The following is a 17499-nucleotide window of genomic DNA, read 5'->3' as shown; positions in this document are numbered from 1 at the left end:
CTCATCAAGGCATGAACAAGCACATGACTACATTTGGCCTTCTTGAATCATCTCTGTTTTCCCTTCAGCATGGGTGGTCTTCTGGTTGCTCTTCTGAATTATTTCGACTTGAAGTTTAACTTGTTTTGCCAATTTACAACTCTTCTGAGTCACATAATATGAATTGTAGTCGACTGCGTGTTCCATGACTTTGTATTTTTGTGTTTTTATGATGTAAAGCACTTTGAACTGCCTTGTTGCTGAAATGTGCTACACAAATAAACTTGATTGATAGATTGAAGTCTTTAGGTGTTTGGTAGATCTTGAGGTTACTCAAGTTCAGCAGGATTTCTCGTTAGGAGTCGAGATTTCTTGACACAAGATCTCATAATACTTAAACAACATGATATTTTTTTTTGTCAAAGTCAGCCGTTCCTGATTGAACACGATCTTAATTTTTAATTTCTGTTTGGCAGTAATTGGGCAGCTGGCAGAAAAAAAAGAAACATAAACAGAGGAAGAGAAACATACAACTAGTTTGTAAGCACTGTGTGAATTCTGCACAAAAAAAAAAGAAAACTAAAGTTAGCATCTGCTTCAAAGCTTCCCATCAGTTTTACTTTGTTGTTTGGTAATTTGAACTGTATTTATTCCTTGCTAGCTCAAAATCCAAAAGCGCTTTTGCCTATTGAAGCATGAACTGAATGTTTATACACTTATATCAAAATACATCGTTATAAGAAATTTGAATTTGAATGTTTTTTTTGTTTTTTTTTGGCTTGAAGCTGGTCTTAAAGTTACACATGCAGGAAAACCGAAGTTGTTCACAGCTTAAATTAATTACTGGTTTTCTGATTTGTATAACCCTCATTACTTCACTTGTGAAACAAACAAAAATAATCTTGTCTGTACTCATGAACTCAGTATCATCTGCCGTCTCAGCTTGTGATCCGGATGTGTCATTACACCTGCAATGCACAATTCATGGATTCTGTCCTTTCAACGTCAGTCAGGTGGAGCGTTTGTTGGGCTGTACGCTAGGAGATTGTGGAGAGAAGTGTCGATGTGATGGGGTGCATTACTGGAGCAACACTGGTACATTTAGAGAACATCCCTGTTCACTTCCCAGAAGTCTGGAAGAGTGAATTTCACAGTACCAGCATGAACAGTGCCCTCCTCTCTTGTAGCGGCTTTCATTTTCCCTCTCTTCCTTTTTGAAATTTCCTGACTTTGATGTAGTACTGCTGGCTCTGCCATATTTTTCTTGGCTTTTGGACCCAAATGGAAAATACAATGTAACAAAGTTCTCGTTGCTGACCGTGTGCATAGATTTAAGTTTTTATGTGACTTTAAAAGATGGGGGAACTGTTTGGAGGTGACATCGGCACTTTAATTCGCCCTCTAATCCCCTAACTCAACACAGAGCTCTTTTGCGAACGAGAAGTCTCTTCCACACTCTCTTTAATGCTGCGGCTCTGTTTTGTATGGAGACAGTGACATCATCACTACGGTACAAATCCATTATCAGCCACCTGATGGCATGTGGGTGACTCGAATTTGTTGTCATGGAGATGGAAACACCATCATGTATACAGTTCATAATATCTGTGGCCGCGAAGAAGCAAAAAAAATAAAAATAAATAAATAAAAAATCAACAAAAGCTATCGCCGATTTATTTTTAACACAACTACTTGTGTTTCGCCTGCATTGATTGCCAAATATAGCACAAAAATTTGACTGAACATGAACTAAATCATAACAGCAGCAGTGGCATTGTTCATGGCCTGAAGTCAATCCAAGCCAGATGTACAACATTTGCTCATAATATTGAACCTACAAGACCATCCAAGAGAAACATGTTTCTGCCCGTTCAGTTGCTGTTTCCCATCAATGAATCATACACACATTAAGAGGAATTTATGTTTGCACTCTTTTGACAGTAATTACTTATGTTGTCAAGTTTATAATAGTGTTTGGAATAGCATGCCATAGCTGGCGTTCAGGTTACGGTGGGTACAGTCGGTAGGAGCGAGCTCGTCTGCTGGGAATGGGAACATCAGACATCACAAACGGAACGAGGATTCGCTGTCATTGCCGAGATCCAATAGTGGCCCCGACTGAGATGGGTTTCAACACATGAGAATATCTCTCCAGACAGCTGCTGGTCTGTCTGTCTGTCTGGCTGGTGGCTCCTGACTGTAGCGGGACTCTACCACTGCAAGGGGAAACAAAGTCAGCTGCCAGGCTTTACACGGCTCTGCCAGTGGAAAGATGGGGCCCAATTAAAACGCATCAGTGGAAAGATCCCCAGTGAAACCAACTTTCCATCACCAACTGATAAAAGGTGCTGTTGACCTGAATGAAGTAAGACGCACATTCACCAGGAAAAGGTCAGCTGTCAATCACAGCGCAAGCGACCATAAATAGTCAAAGCGCATTTCTGCTTTCGGTTCCGAATCGGTACCAGGGCGACGGGTTAAAACACGTGGACGGAGCAAGAGGACATGCGAAGTCTACATCTCTCTGCTTTATTACAGCATAAAACCATCTCGCATGCAGCCCTGAACAAGAACTGCTGTCACACTTTTAGGCTTATGTTAAAACATATGTCTTATGGAGCTTTGCTCTTAGAATTGAAGCACATTTTGTGGAAATTCCAAGTCCTGTCATGTCTAATAAATATGTTCATCACTTTTTGTCCGCCCTAGTTTTAGACAGTATTTATTGCAATGGTAATCAACCCTTACAAATCAAAGAGCACTTTTTCCTTCACTTTTACTAAATAAAACATTTATGTGGCCACAAATTAAGCAGCTAATACTTAGCACAGCATGTTCAGAAACGGAACATCTTACCGATAGTTCGATGTCTTGCCATAATTGATGAAAGTATAAATTCTGTTGTCTGAAGGTGAATTTTGTCCAGCCTTCGACATTAAGTGCACTTATGCTACACAGCAGAACAATGGTCTGAAGCACACCAGTAATTCCTCTTCTGAATGGTTAAAAAAAAAAAAAAATCAAGATTTTGGAGTGGCCAATGTCTCGGCTATTGTTCCCCTTTAACACGGCATAATTAAAATGATTCTTCAAAGAAGGGTCTGCCAAACATCTTTCATGTCAATAGAAAAGACTCATCAACAATTATCACAACTCTCTTTGACATGAGGAGAGGTAGCTTTGGATAAACCAGCATTTTAAAGCTTCTTCTTGTATTTACCCAGATTGTCTTTGTCTGATGTTAAAGCTTTTGTAAAGCTCTGAAACATTTAAGAACAGGAGGGAATAAGCTGCAGAATCTGTCAGAGAGAAACTTTTTTCTCTCTGTCAAGTCTCCGTCCTCACAACTGGTTCCGCAGCCCAAGTCCTCCGACACAAGGAGGAGGTTGACATGACATCAAATTTCTTTGGAATGAGCATCGACCTCTTTGACACATGGATAACGAATCAGTTCTATTTTCTGCAAGCAACGTCACCTAATGAAGTGTTGCTGCTGGCATAAGCGTTGTCTTGGGTATACGCTTTCCTGTCTGTCTGTCTGTCTGTCTGTCGTTCTGCACTTCAAAGGCGTGCATCAGATGCAGCGAACCGGTCCGGGTTTCTCAGGGGGTGCACACGAGGTCAACAACGTATTCTCCAGCCAGGCCCCCCCTGCGGCTCCAGACTGCATCTGTTGCATTCTTCGTCAAAACACAGCAGAACACGGTCACCCAGTTTGTTTTGGTAACCCTGGGGCAGGAAGTACAGCAGTGCCCACATCACAGGGCTTTAAATGCAAAGTTTGGGGATTACTTAATATCATTTCCAGCTCAGTAACTGTGCCACCTTTGGCTGCCTTCTCTCTCTCTCTCTCTCTCCCTCTGTGTGCCGGGAGCTCTGACTGCAACGCCACATCAATAAATGCCTTTCAGCCCCCATATGCTTTCAATTTCTATCTGGGTATTTCTTTGGCGGCAGCCCTACATTCTTGCATCTTAATCTTCTTTACCTGTGCTTTGTTTACCCTCCTGTCTACACCTCTCCCTCATTACTTTTCAGTCATCCCCCCCCCCACTTTCCTCCCACATTCATCTTTGTCCTTTTTTTCACTCTCTCTCTCTCTCTCTCTCTCTCTCTCTCTCTGTCCCCCTCTCTTTCTCTGTCTCTCTCTTTTGGTCTGTGAAGCTGCAGAACAGAAACTGATTCCCTCAAGTACCTGCTCTGAAAACTCATGTGCAACGATAGCTCCAGACGCTTTCCGTGCAGGGAAGCTTTCCAACAGGTCGTCTATATTGAGGAAGGAAAAAAGAAAATCAATCAAAAATGTGAAATTACAAATTTAAATATCATCCTTTTTGCTCAAAGCACTCATTGTGATTTTTATGAGCATGCAATCTTGGAAAGCATTCATTTATATGTGACTAAAAAAAAAAGCTACTCATGAATAGCTGTTCACTGCTGCAGCGAAAGACAGATGAGCTGTTGTCACTTGGATTTCTTTATGGTACATTACTGGTCTGGCGGAGCTCGGTTTGTTGCATGACCAAGCTATAACGGAGTCATGGACATCTGGAACAATTTAGCTGCTGACTGAGTTAACCTTCTTGTCTTCATGCAAAAGCATGAACAACTTTGGGAAGCTGTGGGGTCTGCAACATGCATGTGATGTTGATTGTTGAGATTATGTTTGATTTTTTTATTTTTCTTTACCTGACCTTTTCATTACTTACTGTTTCTGAATGCCTTGCTAATTTGTCATATCTTTTGAACTTTTTCCACATTTTTGTAGTCTCAACACCCACAAACTTTTATTGCAATCTTATTAGGGTTTTATGTGATAGACCAGTATGAAGAAGTGCATTACTGTTAAATGGAGGGAAATTTATATATTTTCCTTTTTTCTTTTTTAACAAAGAATAACCTGATATAGGAAATAATGATATAGGAATGTCACTCTGATATTCCTAAATAAGATCCAGTTTAACCAATTACCTGCAAGGCAGAATTGCAGCGCTTGTGTGTGATTTATTCACATTACAAATCAAGCTCTTCCATGTTCCTCAGAAGGCTTTTGGAGAAAATTATTGAACAAAGAGCTTAGGTGGGAAAATTTAATGGCAGGAACAATATTAGTCAATGGAAGCTACAAATCAGGCCTTTTAATTGGTGTCAAGAAGAAATGAAACGGTAACCTGGTTGGTGTACATGAGAAAACAGATGAAACAAAAACCTGTCATGGTTCTGAGTCGTCTTGGGCTTTTTAGTTTGTACTTTTTGATTATTTGTGTCATCTTTCCCCTGTAATTGGTTCCTGCTGTTCATCATCTGTTTGACTAACTTAACGGGACTGAATTCAAACACGCATCAAGCATTTCAGGTTTTTATCTGTAAAAATGTTGAAAATCATACACCGTTTTCCTTTCCCCATTACAATTATGCACCACTTTGTGTCACATCACACTTCGGTGAAATACATTGAACTTTGTAGTTGAAATGTGACTAGAAATAAAAACATTCGAGATTTGTGAATATTGTATGTATTATTGGCATATTATGTTAATCTGCATATTCCAGTAGTTCAGTATCGTTAGTCCTTAAAACAGCTGACTGATGCATGTACCAGACCAGTGTTTATTCACTAGAATGAGGGACATATACTGGTGGTGCAATAAGTCTGATTGAACTTGACGTACTGTCCGTTCATCAACACGGGATCAGCAGAACCTACCGAGGCCTTCCCACTTTTACCTGTCTGTTCACTGTTGGATCACTCCGTTATCAATTTTCCTTGGCACTATAGGCACCTGGGGGAAAGGTTCTGTCTCTTTTCTGAGCATGGAAAATATTTTAGGAAGGTTAGCTGATGTCTTTTGCATATATTAATGTGCCTAAACGTGCATATAAAGATGATGCTGCTGGTATTAAACTGAAAGCGATCACTCGTTTTGTGCAAAGATAACTCACTTCAACTCTTCGATGTGCTAGTTCTGGGATTGCATTAACATGAACGGAAGATTTCTCTGAGTTATGACTACAATGTGTGTTATTTGGATGTTCAACTTGTGCCTGCATGTTTAGTTTTTTTTGTGTGTGTTGTTGTTTTTTTTCAGGTTCTCCAGCTACCTCTCACAGTCCAAAAACATGCATGATTGGTGATCTTTAATTGACCGAAGGAGGAAGCGTGTGCATGAATGGTTTCGTGTCTCCGTGTTGGCCTGGGACTGACAGCCGATGTGTTTCAGACTGTACCTTACCTCTCTCCTGTGTGCAGCTGGGATGGGCTCCTGGTGCCAGCAGAAAAAAAAAAAAAAAGCCTGAATGGAAAACAAATCTTGTAGACAAATTCTAGAAAAAGCGACGACTTTTTTTTTTTTTTGGATAAACATGGCTGTTTATTACCTCTACGTTCAATGGAAAGAATCTTCTGCCAAAGAGATATTGTGTGTCCTTGACGGTGACTCAAGGCAGATGTACAATACCAAAGCAAACAGCATCTAAACCTCAGGGATGATAGATTTTCCAGCCGCCATCTGTGTTCAGCGCAGCTCTGTTTGTATCTCACTGGTGCCACTTAACAACCACTTCCTATTTACTCGGCCAAATAGCATATATTGCTCCCGTGGATTGTACTCATGGAAAGCCGTCTGAAGGTGATGAAAGTAGGCCTGAATAAGTGGGCCGCCTTTTGTTCTCCTTGTGTTTGTGGAGAAAAGGGTTATCGCTAATCCACTTTTTCCATAAGTTGTTTCCAGCACCGATGAGGTAGTTGAGTTTAGACAGGCAGCGGCAGTTTTCCGGCTTTCAAGAAGGTCCTTGAATGCAGCAAAGTGCCTATACGACTATCCGTCAAAGTACTTTCTCTGAATATTATCAGGAGGCTAAATGCGTTGTGTTGCTACAACACGAGGCAATAGTCTAGCTCAGCTGTCTGATGACGAGCACAGGGAGGACAAACGACGATAGCGGCGAAATGAGTTTTCACTTCAAATCCCGTCTCCATCAAAGCCGTTAAAAGAGCTCCACAGAGGGGCCCAAGCTGCCCACGAGTGCCTGACGTGGCTGCAGTGTAATGAAATTCCTTTATTAAAACGCATATAGTCCTCCTATGTGGCGTGGCCATTGAAGTTTCCATGATTGTCGAAGACACAAACACGTCTCCACCCTTGAGCAGATTTATTTTCACACATGCTGGGTGAGGTGTCTGCAATTCCTCCCTGCCCTGTCATTGTTTGTTCTGCTGCTGAGTGTGAATATGAGCAGAGGCTCTGCAGAAATTAACCCTGTTAACGACGGGCTTCTCCCCGCTCCGCCGAGGGCCGTTTGCTGATGTCACGGCAGCTCCGCGGTTTTCCAGGCGCCCCGAGCCCACCGTGTCCATCGGACCCCTGAGGCTCCGCAGCCGCCGTCGGAGTCGGAACATGTGGCCGCGTGACGTAAAGTCCAGAAGCGGTGCATATTATTCTCCCTGACATATCCATACATGCATAATGCGGCGAAACTAGCCGCTTCCCCCTGAATTGCGCTGGTGTTACTGAGGTAAATTTAGAGCTGAAGTAAATCTTTTTCTGTGCTGTGTTCAGGTTAATTGCAGATGATGTGTGTGACTGTAATCTGTGAATTCGTAGCTGTGTTTTCTCGTCCTGGTCTGCTTTTCTAATTACATCTTATTGCTTGTGTCTGATTTTTTGCTCGCACACGTTTTCGTCTGAATGTGTGCTACTAAAAACAGCAGCTCTTTGATCTAAACCCGAGGCATATAGGAAAACAAAACTTGTAAGTCAGCAGAAGGCCTCCAGGACTCCCCCAATTCTCACACAGCGAAACAGTCAAAACTTTAGATTTTTCTGCAGGTATTTAAAAGCAGTCCACTTTTACGTACTCTTTTCTTTTTTTTTATTTAAAAGTTACATTTATTTGACATTAAAACTTGATGAGAAATTTGCAAGAGTAATCTTTAGAGTTTAATGGCCATGTTGTGTTCAAATTGATGCCACCCAATTTGTTGTTTACGTTGCGGCCTGAGCTGCTGTTTCTGATTTTAACCGATTTTGATTTATTTGTTTTATTTCAAGGACTTGTGCTTGAAATAGGTAGAGGCTCTACTTTTGAATCTAACAGAAAAGTGTGCAGACTTTCTGCTGAGGATGTAGCTGTGTTCACGATTAGCCCTAAAAATGATTCCAATTGCCTGGTGCCGCCATTCAAAATTCATGCCTCTAACTAAATTCAGTTAAGAAACTCTACAAAGATTTTCCTGGCTTTTTTTTTTTTTTTTTTTTGTCACATCTAAAAAAAAGTGACTGTTTACAGATCTGTTTTAAATCAGTCAGGAGAAGGACAATAAATAATATCCAGGGCATTCAAGAGGTCAAAATATGGCACAACTTAATGTCCTTCCCGAACTGATGAAAGAAGTGGTGTAGTGCGATGCCAGGAGACGTACAGGAACAGCAGGAATTTCCGGGCTGTGTGATGCAAGTGACAACAATCACTTATAGTCCTTATAAATCTGGGCAGCGGCGCAGGGGCGAAAGACAGAAGCCATGCTCAACTTATTACTCAACTTGATTTGAGCAAAACCAAATGCATGTTGTCAAAAGCACTACGGATTGATGAAATCAAGGCTCAACTTTTTTTGGTTGTATTTCTGATGTTTGGTGCAAAAACAGTAGTGCACATCAGATATATGTTTTTGTTGTTGTTGTTGTTGTACTATAGTGGCTACTATAGTACAACTATAGTATAGATCGAGCATTTGGCTACAGGTCAAAAAAGGTGGCAAAAGATTCAGAAATAATTTACAGTGGTCCCAGATTTTTTACTTCACAAAACCTTGACAGTCAGTAGAGGTGTGGGGATCTTTAAGAATTTCAAGTGTCATTATAAAGCAACCACAAAAAACATTTGAAATAATAATAAAAAATGAAACTATCAACTTGTGATTTGCTGTAAAAGAAAAAGTAACTGCAAATTTAAAATAATTGTCTCTCTTGTTTCTTAAACAAAAACCTGATTGCCTGAAAGTGAAGTTATGATTTTTGGACCTATGTTTTTATCATAGAGAGCGCTTTCAATTGCCTTGTTGCTGAAATGTGCTATAAAAAATAAACTTGACTTAATTTTGCCTCAAGTGCTCCAAGCCTGTTTCAACAATAATAATTTCCCCCTTAATAAACAAACCCATCATTCAGAATCACTTCTTTGCATTTCCTCGACTTGTCTTAACATTCGCTTGATAAGATTTGATGATCGAGCATTAAAAGACCACATTAGTGGGGCCTCTTATCAAGTCCTGTTTTTTTTTTTTTTTTGTTGTTGTTGTTGGGCCGGCCCTGCCAATGACAATATGCCACGATGAGTACAGACTTTCCAATATGTGCTCTAGATTAACTTCAAACAGATGCACGCAGGGTGAATTCCCCGTCCAGACGCACAAGCATGCAGGGAATGAAATGGAAATCCTATCAAACTTACTGCACCAACTCACTGAGGCAGGCAAAACAAACAATTCCACTGTTGATCTTCCTTCCCTGACAATACACACAGAAACACAAGCTCCCAAATGAATCATGTCATCGTCCCCGGCATCGCTCGTGCCTGCACAGCACCAGCTGCCTGACACGAGGGTCCCCGGGGGTCAAATGAAACGCACACTCGAAGTGCCACTTCATCTTCAAGGTTTAACAACAAGCAATAAAACCACTGGACTGCACCGGCCATTGTGCGCCTCTTTCCATCCCATCCTGCGTGGCTGTGCGGCTCATTGTGCACCCTGATCCCTTCGCACTCTCCAGCCGCCACGCTCGACTTCTCCCCAAACGGGCTCCTCTCCAGCTCCGGCTGCCTGTTTGTGTTGACTGCCACCAAGGCGGCAAGGAATGCACTTCCAGCACGATCTGCTCCCCTCACACACACCTCCCGAGCCCAAGGAGTCTGCCTCAACCTGCTGATACCGGGCTGTTTGTGTTTTACTTCTGCACACACGGGTAAATGTTTTGATTAAAAGGCCGTTACTATTTTGCTAGTCACAATGACTTTGTAGCGGAGGGGTTTGCTGCCGTGTTGATGGATGGATTGCCGCTCCCTGCCTCCAGTGAGCGGTTGAATGAGAGAGGAGCTGTCATCGCCTCGCTGCCGACACTGATGCCTGAAGAGAGAGGAAAAAGGAGGGGCGGTGGCTGCAGTGCAACAGGAACAGGATGGAGAGAGCCATGTGAAACACAATGTGCTGAAGTGGGAGAAGATGTCAGGGGGGAGAGAGAGAGAGAGAGGGACCCGGGGCCTGGAAGCTGAGAGCGGAGCACATGTGTGAGGGAAGAGAGGAAGAGGCTTGAATTGAACTGGGTGCAACTCACCTCCTCACACCCTGCTCCCAGAGGGCGCTCCAGAGAGGGAGTCTGCGTTATGTGAAGATGGGGAGGGCAGGCAGGTGGTAGTGTAAGGGGAACAAAGGGGCTCTCCACTGTTCAGTAACACGGATGTCCATGACGCGATGAAAGGTTTCAGTGCAATCAGTAATGGGAAGACAACTACAAGTTTTTATGCACGGTGTCGAAGGGTTACGTCAGAGGATGACGACAGGCCCATAAATCTATAGCAATAGGTATTTATCTGAGGAGGCAGGGGGGATATGAAAGATGACGAATCCACACTCATAACCATATATGGTGAGATAATCATATTTCTTTTATTATCTTGTGCAGTGTTTCCTTTTTGTTTACCACAATCTCAACTCCAAGCCAGAACCCGCCCCCCTCCCACCACTAATCTCTCTTCAAACAAGTCTATAACTGGATACTCTGATCCTCACAAACATTGTTACTCAGCTTCAGTCTCCTTTGATGCTGATACCAAAACTTGCAAAGCAAGATGTCCCGTACGCACAGCCTACAGATTTAAAGAGCCGCAGAAAGAGAGAGAGAGAGAGAGAGAGAGAGAGAGGTGTGCTGAAAGATGCTCGGAGTTGGTCGTTTTCAAAAAAAAAAAAAGGTCTCTTAGGGCCACCCTCTGGACGGCCCTGCAAATTACACCAGATTCTGATTTTTATTTTATACAAAATGACAAATCCAGCTGCAGGATCTGGAACCTGCTCAAGTTGCGGAGATCCAAAGATTTCTGGCACAACTTCTCCGTCTCCTAAGGTACACGGAGAAGGTCAAAGATCTGGTGAGGTGGTCACCTTTCCTTACATACTAGGAAACACTTTTCTTCATCAGGGTCATTAAAAAAAAATCACTCAGCAGTTTCTGATCGCCTCCAGGTGAGAGCAGGTCGATGAAGTAATTCATGCAAAAAGAGCCCATAACAAGTATTCAGTTCATAAATAATACAATACGTGGACATGGTTTTCAGTAGGTCAGCATTTCAGCACTGAAATATATATATATTTTATTGATTTTACTTAATTTTCTAATTGTAAAAGTAACTGAGTTTTTACTTTCCATATGCTACAAACCATGCTTGAAATACATTTTTGTGCTAATCAATAAAATAGTTTTTTCTCCTCCTGTGCTCAGTAGCACAGGAGGAGTTCAGGGCAGTGAATCGCTCGCAGATGTCGCTGATGGATAAAGCGCCAGGGCGGCTGGCGGAGCTCAGAGGAGGAGCGGAGCTCAGATGGAAATGGCTCTCTCCAGGGGTTTGAGATGCTGTCAGAGGGTTTTCTCCTGGATCCCTGTCCTCATTATCACCGCCGTTGTGCTCTGGTCTTATTATGCTTACGTGTTTGAGCTGTGTCTTTGTAAGTGTGACGGACTGCGTGTCTGTGTTTTTTGACCTCTTTCCTCCACAAACAGCGCAGATTACCGCGGAGCACTTGAACAACAACAGTAAGGTTACTGGTAGACGGGGCAACGCGGAAGTGGCTTTTAATGTTTGCCGTCATTCGATTTAGTTTGTGAAAAGCCACCTCTGACAGGTTGGCGATAACTAGTTTTCACACAGAAACTGCTGTTATTGTCTCTCTTAGCTAACTACTCCCTGGCTAGTTGTGTTAGCTTTCAGATAATATGCATCTTCTGAACAATTGGTACCACTTTCAGCGAATTACTAAATATGTTCAATTTTCTTGTTTTAACAGTTACAATCAGTAACACACTGGAGAAAGGTGAGCGCTCTCGCTTTAACTCTTAATATCTTGGATTTTCAGGTTTCGGCTCTTGTTGATTTCTGTGTTTTGCTTTTCCTTCTTTCTTTTTATGTGCAGCGGTCTATCTGCTGGTGTTTCACGTCTGCTTTGGGATGTTCTCCTGGACATACTGGAAGTCCATATTCACCCCTCCTGCTACACCATGCAAAAAGGTGGACTGAACACTAGATTGTCCGTATAAATCTACCATGTCTGCATGTGGTTTGAGAAATATAATTAATCTGCTTTCATGCCATGATCCAAGTTCCAGCTGTCATACTCGGACAAGCAACGATACGAGATGGAGGAGAGACCAGACGCTCAGAAGCAAATCCTCGTCGAGATCGCAAAGAAACTACCCATTTTCACCCGAACCCAATCCGGAGGTGAGCCGTCTCAGTTTATCTGCGTTTGATAAAAACAAGTAGGTTAGGACTATCAGCTCTCTTGAGTGGTAATCAGCAGATGCATCTCTTTCATTAGTGCTGATTGCGAGTTCAATCTAGGCTGCAGGAAGTGTGTGAAGGGGGGGTGGGGGGATGCTCAGCTCAAATGTCGTCCCTTCAACTCGTCCATCTTCTTGTCTCCAGCTATCAGGTTCTGTGACCGCTGCCAGGTACTGAAGCCCGACCGCAGTCACCACTGCTCCGTTTGTGAAACGTAAGCTTCTCTTTCCTCCCCAATACCTTCATCTAGAGAGAGATATTGTGGCCAGTAGGTGTTGTGATAATTAGGAGAATGCTGCTCTGTTCATTTGAAACAGAATCCTGAGGATCAATCAGTGCATTGCTTTGGCAGAAGAAGACAGACAGCATTCCCACCTCTTGAACTCCCCCCCCCCACCCCCCCATTGTGTCCCACTGCAACCACAAACTTCAACTTATTTCATTGGGATTTTGTGACCTAGGTCAGTACAGTAGTAGATGTAAACTGGAAGGAAGTCATTCAGAATGTTCAAGATTGTTTACATGTAAACATTTTTTTAAAAGTACAGTGTTCGTTTCCAGCCCATTTTACTCTATTTCTAGAGAAAATCCAGTCAGCAAGTTCAAAAGTGGTGTAGTTGGTAAATCTCCGTATGAATCCTGCTGTTCTGTGAAGGCCTCTGAGGTTTGTGAGGAGAATGACTCTAAACATGCGGTCAGAACTGCGATGGATATTTGTGTGTTGGAATGGTCCAGTCAAAGTCTAGACCTAGATCAAACCTGAGAATTTGTGACAGGACTTGGAAATTGATGTTTACGGACTCTTTCCATCACATCTGACACACACACACACGCACACACACACACACACACACACACACACACACACACACACACACACACACACTCGCCAAAAGCTCTCCAGCTGTGTGGCAACTTGAAATTTGTGGCTGTGATGTGACAGAACATGAAAGTGGACAATTTTGCCAAACACTGGATGCCAGAAATGCTTGTAAAAAAACATGTTAGTATTCAGACAGTTGATATTTTCTTTTATATTTAATATGATGAGACTTGGATGAAAAAATGATCATGAAGAGCATTTGTGCTTGAAACTTCATTTTTGGGCACAATAATTCAAGAGCATTTACCTTGATATACTGTTTTAAGATCAATCACTTTTGGAAGTGATGCATAAAAAGTATATTTGGTAACACTTTATTTGAAGGGGGGTGAATAAGACTGACATGACACTGTCATAAACATGTCATAACACCTGTCATGAACATGAATAAGCCTTCATGAATATTTATGACTGTTGTCATAAAGAGTCATTCTGTAAATTATGACACTTTTAATACAAAGTTGACATTATTCAAAATGTCTTTGTTATGACAACTTGACATTAACCAGGAAATCATTACTGTTTAAACTTTACCTTTAATAACATAAAGTTACCTGATTTTTAAAGTGCAATCAGTAATACTTTTATAACAAATTTATATCAGTAATGATTTCCTGGTTAATGTCAAGTTGTCATAACAAAGACATTTTGAATGTCAACTTTGTATTAAAAGTGTCATAATTTACCGAATGACGCTTTATGACAACAGTCATAAATATTCATGAAGGCTTATTCATGTTCATGACAGGTGTTATGTCATGTTTATGACAGTGTCATGTCAGTCTTATTCAACCCCCTTCAAATAAAGTGTTACCGTATATTTTTATTTATTTTTTTTAGTTGCGTCTTAAAGATGGACCATCACTGTCCCTGGTAAGTTGGAACTTATAGTACTTTGTAGATTAATTGCATTTATATTGTTTTTCTGTTCCCTGATTACCAAATTTTATTTTTCTCCCAGGGTAAACAACTGTGTCGGTTTTTCCAACTACAAGTTTTTCCTACTTTTCCTCGCCTACTCCATGCTGTACTGTGTGTTCATCACAGCAACAGTCCTTCAGTATTTTCTCAAATTCTGGGTGGTGAGTGTCATTGTTGTTGTTCAATTTTTAAAAAAAAATATTTTGCAGTGTAATTTTACTGTAAAGTTTGTTTAGGTTATTTGTCCTTTTTGCCACTGGTTTCCCCATGAACTGATGTCTCCTGTTTCTTTCTGTCCTTAGGGGGACCTGCCAAATGGACCTGCAAAGTTCCATATCCTCTTCCTCATGTTTGTTGCACTCATGTTCTTTGTCAGTCTCATGTTTCTCTTTAGTTACCACTGTTGGTTAGTGGCCAAGAACAGATCCACTTTAGGTGAGAGGTGACATGCTGTTTTTTTTTTTTTTTTTTCCTAAGGGAATATCCAGCCATTTATGTGATGTGTGTATATATCGATATATTTTCTTTTTAATCCAATGAAATCAGGAAAATTGTGGCATGAGAACACATTCTAATTTTCAGTTCCCTTTCCCTTTCGTAGAGGCCTTCTCAGCTCCAGTATTTGCCAGTGGACCTGACAGAAACGGGTTCAGCCTTGGCCTACACAAAAACCTGCTGCAAGTGTTTGGAGAAGACCGCAAACTGTGGTTCATCCCAGTTTTCACAAGGTAAATTACAAAAGGAGAACGTAAATTTATGATCACAAATATGATTAAGAAACATAAGGAAGTAGTTTTGTATGTCATAAAACAAAACACAAAAAAGAAATGTACTAAAAGTAACACTGACTAATTTCCTTCTTCATATCTTGTAATGGCAGCCAAGGGAATGGTCACTACTTCCCTTTAAGGAGTCAGAGCTCTGAATCCCATAACCCCTTGCTAGCTAACGAGGACATGTGGGATGAGTCGGATGATGGTTCAGAAGGAAGTTTGGGTAAGTTCTCTTTTCTGTTTATTACTCAGATATGCTCCAGAAACTTTTTCTTTAAGTTTTTTTTCTCCCTACACAATCATTTTCATTAGCTCCACTGATTAGCCTTAGGAACTGGATATTGATACAGTACACTACGCAGCGCTCTCTAAACTTTAACCCGGGGAGAACAATGTAAAGTCTTAGTTTTTTTTTTTTTTTTTTTTTGCCGTAGCAAAATCTTACTGAAAAATTAGGAACATTTATTCTATTGCGGTGGGGGAACCTTGTTAAGAAATAATAGTTTTCAGTGGAACAACTAAAGTGATTATTTCCCTTAGTTTTTGCTGTTTTCTTATTTTATCATAACTCTATACTGTAGATACGATCTATGAAGGCAGAATCTGGGCGGATTAGTCACACGCACGGCTGTTTGAATATTCTGCTACCACCTAGTGGACATACAATGCAACAATCCTCCCTTATTATGAAATCCACCAGTTCGAACAAGACCTTTGAAAAAAGTTCCCGATTTGCCCACTAAGATGAGTTTTTTTTTTTTTTTTTCTTGTTCCAGTTGAGGACGCAGACCCCTCTGTTACTATCGAGATGGACGACTAACCTGCACAGATGATACTGACTTTTATCAAACACTTTGTTATGATGTGTTTGCATTCCAAATAATGTGGAAGTTGGAGGGGCGGGGGGGGGGGATGCTGGAGATGGTGAGTGGGAGACGGTCTGCATTATGACCTGCTCTTTTTTGTTTTGTTTTTTTTGCCAATTTTCAATTAAGTTTTACACGATGAGGAAAGATAACTTAGATGGACGACAAGCTGAAGTGCAAATAATGGTTTATTTAGGAAGAAAACCTATTACCTCAGTAAAAAGGATGTTATTTATTATTGGTTCGTTGGTGATGCTGTGTGGTACAGTGCTATTTTACATTGCCTCTGTTTCACAGCTGGGCTGCGTTTACAGTGTTGCACCTTAATCCTTCTCAGCAGGAGGCGGCGGGGGTTGGGGGGAGAGGGAGTATTAAAATCCACCCTGAGGCCTGCGGAGGTCTAACGTAGGGACCCAGCTGTCCAATCAGTTTGACGTTTCCCCCCAGTGTAACATAGGTTTTAATTTTACTCTAACAAAAGGTTACAAGCATATTAGAAGATCTGACTTGACCTGCGCCTTACGCAAGTATTCCTGTGTGCTTTGGAGAAATTTCTCCTGAGAATGTATCCATCGCATCGTCCTTTCCAGGCAACCTGTGGAGTTTTTGGGGAAAAAAACAAAACACACAAAAAAAAAAAGAAGCAGTTTTCCAAGCAGTGAAGTCAACTGTGTTATCAGATTAGACATATCACACACCAAACAGAAAAAACTAAGCAAGCACTGATTAAGCTTTTTTCAGCACAGCTTTGTTGCAAGCTGAACATATTGTTTCTTCTTTTTGAAGGAAGTAATATCTTGTGTATCATGACTGGGATGCTGTTTGCTGAACTCTGGAGTGCGCTTATTGGACATGCCTGTTATGTTTGTCCTCCATCATACCAGCTATCCTCGTTCATTATTGTACATATTTATTTAACCTGTTCTCATCAGCTTACTGATGGAGGAGGGTGAGATTCTACATTTTAATGTTTGTAAAATTTTAATTAAAAATATATTGCTGGAACTCCTGTATAACTCTTAATTTCTGTACTTAAATTTACTTATAAGCCTACAAGTAAGAGTTTTGGCCTTTAATAAGCTTTGATGCTGTTCCATCTGGACACTTTAAAATGCTTCCCAGCTGTCTAAACCCATATCTGATGCTGCTCCAGTGACAAATACTTATTTTGATTTCTTTTTTTTAACCATGTTAAAAGTGTGTATAAAGCATAATGAAATATTGATGATGTTGATGTTAAGTGTATCACACAGTCTTGTCTATTTATTGTTACATTCCTTTTTTCCCTGTATGTTGGTTCACTGACTTATACCTGCTGCAGGCAGTGTCTGTATATTTTGATCCTTTTGTAACAAACTTTAAAGCGGTGTGCTTTTCTTAAACCATGATGTATAAAAATCCATGAGATTATTTGCAGCAAAGAGATCGATTTAAACGTGGTTCTTTTCTTTAACTGTTTCGAGTATGGTGAACGGTGCTTCCACATTTTATTTTTTAAACCATTACTGACGTACAAACCTCCCCT

The 17499-nt window shown here is 41.1% G+C and overlaps 1 protein-coding gene across 1 annotated transcript; it reads left to right on the top strand.

Annotated features, from left to right (window-relative positions):
* The first annotated feature begins 11504 nt into the window (after positions 1-11504).
* On the top strand, positions 11505-17491 carry zdhhc15b (zDHHC palmitoyltransferase 15b). Its single transcript, XM_015042879.1, has 11 exons — positions 11505-11698; positions 12038-12064; positions 12164-12258; positions 12351-12471; positions 12676-12745; positions 14255-14287; positions 14376-14496; positions 14638-14770; positions 14937-15063; positions 15216-15331; positions 15885-17491. Exons 1-11 carry the CDS (start codon positions 11575-11577, stop codon positions 15926-15928), a joined length of 1011 nt encoding a protein of 336 aa, XP_014898365.1. The 5' UTR covers positions 11505-11574; the 3' UTR covers positions 15929-17491.
* Positions 17492-17499: the final 8 nt, after the last annotated feature.

This window comes from Poecilia latipinna, unplaced genomic scaffold (assembly GCF_001443285.1).
Source record: "Poecilia latipinna isolate Pla-1442-1.1 unplaced genomic scaffold, P_latipinna-1.0 Scaffold606, whole genome shotgun sequence".
NCBI classification, from domain to species: Eukaryota; Metazoa; Chordata; class Actinopteri; order Cyprinodontiformes; family Poeciliidae; genus Poecilia; species Poecilia latipinna.
This window is presented reverse-complemented; position numbering and strand designations above follow the sequence as displayed.